The sequence below is a fragment of the Zerene cesonia genome, chromosome 9 (assembly GCF_012273895.1).
Source record: "Zerene cesonia ecotype Mississippi chromosome 9, Zerene_cesonia_1.1, whole genome shotgun sequence".
Taxonomy (NCBI): Eukaryota; Metazoa; Arthropoda; class Insecta; order Lepidoptera; family Pieridae; genus Zerene; species Zerene cesonia.
The window spans coordinates 5997527-6004715 of record NC_052110.1 but is presented as its reverse complement, the minus strand read 5'-3'; the positions used below and the strand labels follow the sequence as shown (position 1 = coordinate 6004715).

General features: G+C 33.0%; 1 protein-coding gene across 1 annotated transcript in view; it reads right to left on the bottom strand.

The window, feature by feature from the left end:
• Window positions 1-706: 706 nt before the first annotated feature.
• Window positions 707-7189, bottom strand: part of LOC119829182 (UPF0518 protein v1g243165-like) — a 7598-nt gene continuing 1115 nt past the window's right edge. Inside the window, exons 2-7 of the mRNA XM_038351584.1 lie at window positions 6586-6972; window positions 5765-6269; window positions 5141-5316; window positions 4483-4621; window positions 4128-4232; window positions 707-3427 (exon numbers count right to left, since the gene is read on the bottom strand). Coding sequence (XP_038207512.1) covers window positions 3198-3427; window positions 4128-4232; window positions 4483-4621; window positions 5141-5316; window positions 5765-6269; window positions 6586-6972 — 1542 coding nt within the window. The 3' untranslated portion in view covers window positions 707-3197. The remainder of the gene's footprint in view (window positions 3428-4127; window positions 4233-4482; window positions 4622-5140; window positions 5317-5764; window positions 6270-6585; window positions 6973-7189) is intronic.

Sequence of the window (7189 nt, the reverse complement as noted above, 5' to 3'; positions counted from 1 at the left end):
TGTGTTTTTTTTTTATTCTTTGTGTCAAGAATATATGTCTATTTGTCAGTGCAGTTGTCATTTGAAATTTGATGTACCCGACGAAATCATAAGCGAATACGTTTGCCTAAAACCGTTATCGATAAAATACTGTTTTTGATAAAAACTTGCATTTTTTAACGTTACTCGATATTCACGAATTGAAAAAGCCTAGAATTTAAAGTTTATTATATTATTGAGAACTGAATCGAAATAAAAACAAGAGATCCAATCATGCAGTTGCGGTCGTCATAAAATTATTCCTTTCTGATAAAATAACCAAGTTAATGAAACAAAAAAATTATAAAATAAACTAAAACGTTCTTGCTTTTTATAAATACTACACATGTATTGTGATTCTTATCAGTATGACAGATACTACAATATTATACCGGTGTCAGTATCTTATTTATTGTTCGCCTTAGCTCTCTTTGACACTCAGTGAAGTTGAAGCTTCAATATACTACTACTATAATAATATAGTGAAAGAATTTTTGAAATCGATACAACCGTTCACGCGTAATGGCGTGACCAAGGGAAATAGGGATTCATTTTTATAAATACATATATAGATCAGGTACTTTGCTCCCTCTATTCGGAAAAGTAAAGGAAGTACGAAAATGAGTTTTAATTTGTGTAACTTATATTTATTTCGCAATTTAAAAAATAAATAAAAGATACACGATTAACATTTTTATTTTATTCATTATATATAATTGTATAAAATTTCCGTGAAGCATCCAAACAACTTTCATTATTGTGCAAAAAAATGTTTTTTGAAATATTTTAGATCGGTGGTAGTACTGGCAAGGTGACATTTATTGACATTCATAGTCGATAATTAAGCATACACGTAATGCAGCATATATCTCGCTGTAAGGTTTTAAACCGTTAGATAATCATATAACTCCAAATGTAAACTGTCGACAAATTGTTATGTGTAAAATTTTCTTGCAATTTAACGCATTATTTTTTATTAGACTATGACGCAAATGCATCGCAGTTATGTATTATGCCGATTTTAATTAAAAAAAGAAGTCGGTCAGATGCAGATCGCAGGCTCCGGTTTCTGTGTAGTTCTTAAGCATAGCCTAACCTAACCCATCGTATCGTATGGTGTATTTCACATTATACCAGTTTAACATCGATAAATTATAATAATGCAAAAAATTATTACAGACCACAATGTGTGGATAGCTTACAATTTTACGGTGACATTGACAAAGAAGTAAAAGTCATATGAATTTATGTGATTGATTATTTGACGACAATAAAGGATTTTATTAAAGTGCTAAAAAGCGATATACAATACAAAATGCAAAGTTATATTTTATCAAGAATATAATAACATTTGTGCATTAATATTATAATTTTAACGTTCACATCCTTGGACGGAGACGGACGATTTATTACGAATTTGAGCGCAAATTATTATTAATTATATTAAATTTATTTAATATATATAGATTGGGAAGTATAAAATGTCAAAGAATAATATTGAAATGGTGGCAGTTGCGCAGATATGACAATTACGGGTGGTATAGCAAAATATTAAAAATTGAATATAATAATCATAGAATAAGAATGATCTAAATGCAATATTGTACACAAATTTGTTAATTCCTGATTAAATTATTAGCGCTACTGTCGTAACCACCGTTATACACACAAAAATAATCGTTACACGAAAATAACACAAAAAATAAGACATTAAAAAAGAAAACAAATACAAAGATCAAAACGCTATTGATACATAAAACTATTCTAAATGTATACTTCGTAAATCTCTATACCTCAAAATGTCTAAAAACTACGTGAGTTCGTTAATATAATAAAATCACTGCGATAAGAATCTACTCTACGGTATACATTGACCCACTAATAAACAGATAAAAAAATGTGACCTGTCAAAAATGTCTTGTCAAAAAAAATAAACATACAGATGGAGAGTTTAGTAAAATATTTGTAAAAACGTATTAATTTCTTACATTAAAATATGTGGACTAGCCCGGTGTAAATAACTATAAGATAAAGTTATATTTACATGAAATTTGACAATCTATTAGTAGGTCCATGTAAAAGGTATATCTTCATTTATATTTACAATAAATTAATGTTTCCAATTTATTTTTGAACATTACATAATCACAGTTCAAAATTACATTCATGGCATTCTCGTTAAAATTTAGTTTATTAATTACACTTAAAACTAATTTAGGTACTTAGAATTAAGTATGATTTGACATTTGTCATTCTTCTATTAAAACATTTTAATTGACATAAAACTATTATTGTAACAATAAAACATAGAGATAACATTGACATACATTTACGTGACGTTTGTTATTTCCGACTACACTGTATAGTCACAGCTTTGTTACTCTGTGTATCGACTATCGATAAAAATATTAAACACCTACATCACTATATACAAGGCAACTTGAAGTACTCACTGCACGCTTATTTCTCGCGTCTTAATTGTTATAAAACCTCACAGATAAAAAACCTAAAATATGTGATGTCTACACGAGGATTTAAAAATATAAATTTCGTAAAGCATTAAAAATATTTGTTCCTTCCTTCCTTTCCTACCTCCATTCATCGTTGTATTTTTATTGCACTAAATTTCTACGACGTGGCCTTATGTTGAATATTGTGTCTAAAAATAGTTTATCATATACTGATTCATAAAAAATCTTTTTTTTTTCATTCTATATAAATGTACACACGGTACACAACAGCTTAAATAAATTTTAGTGAAGGACAACACTGGGTTATTGCAACGATAAATATTCTTGATTATTTACAGATATATTATATTGACAGACATTTTTAATATTTTCGGTAAAGAGAGAAATCAACATAGACTTTCATCTCTTATATGTTTCTATTGTCATTTCGTTCAAGATATGATTATAAAAATCACACGCTAAGTCCTTTACAGAGTTATACATAGATTTTTTTATTTCCTTCAATAAGAAGGAAAAAAATATACTTTCATGGCTATTCGAACCTCTTTTTCTCCGCATTCCTTATAATGACTTATACATATTTCAGTATATTATTAAATTTTGAACATTTTTGTAATTTAAAACCTCGCATTATACTTGTGTATCAACAGACGGTTCAAAGAAAACTACTTTCTTCTTGACTTTGCCCTGCGAGGCTTTGACCTTTAGTCATAAAGCCAACGTTCGTATGAAACTCTCATCTTCATAGTACTCCGCTGACAGTCGAAGAGCCTGCTCTTGACATAAGGACGACAATTCCTTGAGCCACTCGTCGAGGATCACAGCGTTTAGTATCGAGCGGAGTTTAATCGATTGATTCCAATATGACTCTTGTGTGAACGCCGGACGCTTTTGCGTGTGAAGCGGCGTGTAGTTCATGTTGATTTGTGGTGGGGACGCTGGAATATTTAAAGAATAACTTTCAGCTTTATTCATGTATCTTATGAAACGGAAAAAATAATATCCTAACACCCTTTTTTTTAATCTCTATATATATCTTAATATATAAGAATATCTTTATATATATAAAAATCCCGTGTCACAATGTTTGTCCTCAATGGACTCCTAAACCACTAAACCGATTATAATAAAATTCGCACACCATATGCAGTTCGATCCAACTTGAGAGATAGGATAGTTTAAATAATTTTAATTACGATAAATGACAACCCGGGCGGAGCCGGGGCGTGCAGCTAGTATATATATCAAATTCGCCTGTCGCAATGTCAGTTACCATACTCCTCCGAAACGGCTGGATCGATTCTCATGAAATTTTGTGTGCATATCGGTAAGGATTGAGAATCGGCTGACGTCTATTTTTCATACCATTAAACTACAAGAAAAAGCCCGATTTTATGATATGACTGGACTTAGGAGATCAGTAAAAAGTATCCAATTCACTTTAATTTTTAGTTTTATAGCATTGAAATGCTTTATAAATGAGAAATTTTGAAAGAATAGAACAAATCTATCACGGGAATTTTCTCGACTATACGGACGAAGCCGCATGGTGAAGTCTAGTGGTATAATAAATGGTTATCATATGGCAAGACTATATAGTCTCAAAAATAACGAATGCAGATATAAAATTGTACTTACGCGGCACCTTCCTGGCGAACATGTTCGATATACTGGACGAGAGGCTGCGGCGTTTCGACTCACTTCTTTGGAACGTGACGCCCGTTTGTGCTCTTTGCGCTTTATCTGTTGGCGATTTTTCTTTGGTTACAATAACTTTATTAGCGAAGAGTTAAACGCATTTAAAAAAAAAAAAAAAAAAATTTACACTACGCTTATTTCTTAATCCTCAAAACTTAAAAGATCAACGTTACGACAATATGCATGTTTTTAATGGAGTAAAATTAAAAATCAAAATAATCAATTAAAAAAAAAACATGTTTTTTGAAATAATCTAATACAAATAATAGCTTAATAACTAAAGATGCGTGTTTACTATCGTCGTTGGTAAGCGCCCGCCGCACCAGCGCCATCTCGCGCTGTATGAGGAACACGCGCGCCATGTCCACCAACTCGGGTATATTGTCCATGCCATCCACTAGCTCGTCTATTTCTTCCCTCAGTTTATTGAGGATCTAGGAGAGATAGTCGATGAATAATGAAATAACGGTTTAACAATATGTGATTAAGATATTTATCTTAGTATAGTGAAGACTAGCTGCGCCCCGAGGTTTCACCCGCATAAATACGTATCCCGTAGAAATAGCGGGATAAAAAGTTTTCTATATGTTATTCCAGTTGTCCAGCTGCCTACATACCAAATATCATTGCAATTGGTTCAGTAGTTTTTATGTGAAAGAGCAACAAACAGACACACATCCTTACAAACTTTTGCATTTATAATATTAGTAGGATAATCGCCAAGATTAAATAATTTCCTTACGTATACTCTATACTAAATCAAGTGAGACAATTAAGTTGATTCCATTATTATAGGGTATTTTTAGCTTTTAGTTAAATTTATTTAAACAAATGTATGTAAAAGTTGCAGCTATATATAATTAAGCAAACATCAAAGAAGCGTCATAGTGTGCGTGTATAATGCGAATGTAACAGCTCTTTGTACTAAATTTTTAAAACAGTATTTAATATACCTGATATAAGGAGGGTAGATTGGGCAGGATAAAGGCTGGGCACAGTAATAGCGAAACGAGCAGAGGCTCTGGGAAGGAACATAGCTTGTATATCACGCTAGTCACACGGCAATTCGTCGCTACGTCCGATTCCAGGAGAAGCGATACTTTCTTCAGCAGTTGAGCTAGTAAGGGACCTGGAATAAAAAAAATGTATACATATATACAAATTTGAAGTGTAAATTTCATATATAATAGTAATTAAAGTTCGATTTTCTATGTTGAAGTAAGACGACATGTAACATCTGCCAACCCGCACTTGGCCAGGCCTTGGGAATATATATGGACTGATGATGATGATTCCATTAATAGTTTTATCACACTTTTAACGGAAAGAAATTCATTTATTGCGACACTGTATACTTTATTATTTTAATAATAAAAATATCTCTAGCATCAATAAGTTCAGGTTTGAGAAAATTTGCAGTGTGAATGGATAATATAAATGTTTTATAATGTTATCTTTAAAAATCTAATAAAAAATAAACTTTTAAACAAATGGTCATTATTCTAGTTATTAATCCAACGACAACGCATTACATGAAAATATTAAAATAATAAATTCCCAAAGAATTAAACACAAACCAATAATAGTTTCAACATTAATCCTCCAACTCCTGACCGGCGCGTCACAGTCGCTCCCGTCATCTCCCTCCTTCTCGAAACTCTTCTTGAACGAATCCTCCGCGTAACCCTCGCACTCATCCCTATACTTGAAGCTGTCATATCCACTGCTCTCGCCGAACGACGTGAGGCTGTCGTGCTCTTTGTTCCCATCCTCTTTGTCCCCGCCCATATCCTTCTCCACCACATCCTCCTTTTCCTCCACGAGGGAGTTGAGACTGTGCTCTTTCTCGGATGTGTCACTGGTCTTCAGAGTCTCGTAGCCGCTGGTGCATATCGACACAAGGCTATCTTCGGTCGGCGATGTTTCTATCTCCTTATCCTTCGCGTTGTTGTTAGGTTCTCGTTTCGCTACGGCCGCGTATCGCGAGCTCCAGTTGGAGCAGGCTATCGTCCGCGTCACAATTTCGACACGACTGTCGCTGAGGTACGCGTGATAGTTGCCTATTAGTGTTTCGTTTGGATTCTGAAGAAAAAATTAGTTATGATAATAAATTATGGAGAATTTAAAGAAATCCGATTCGAGCAGTTTAGGAGAAAAAATAGAAACGAATATAAATACAATCTATCTGGAATATTAAAAAAAAATCTAAATCAAGATACCCCAGAACCATTAAATAGAAGAGATTGTTTTAAAATATCAATAAATTAATATGTCTTGAATTTAATCTGTCTAATGTGAACACAACTTACAAACGGGATGGAACCGAAATAGAAAAACAATGAAGTGATTTTAACATGACGTTTGTTAATATATTAATTAAGATAATATGGTAACTCACCCCATAATCAAAGTTAATTTCCTGGACTAGATTGTTCATCGCGATATCACCGTGCACTCCGTTCACCCGGCTCTCATCACCAGGCCTTAAGTCCAGTACTCTCTTCCCACTTAACGCCATATCATCAACCCACTGCCTTGTATAAACCAACGGCCTCTGGCAGCATTTGGGTTGCAAGTCCAGAAATGCCATCGCGGCTTCTCGAAAGTTCTCTGGGTCTGATAATTTGTGCTTGTGTGGCGATATCAAGTGGTGGCCGTTGAGGAGGTACTTGAACACCAACTCGATCATCACGTCTTCGCAGTTCAGGTCGATGAGCGTCTCCATCAGGGAAAGGGTTACTAGTGAGAGCTGCGTACGAATTGAAAATATAATATTTTTAAACGTCTTGTGTCACAAAGACATTTTTGTGTTAAAGAAAATTTTAATAATATGTGAACATAAAAATATTTTTATAATGAAATTGTATATAATTGTAAGTTATATCTATCACCCTATACGACACTACAGGAAAAGATATAAAAAAATATGTTGAATAATATTCAAATCTGCCAGAAAATTATGACATAGTATTATAGTGAATTTTACACCATTGATCAATCAG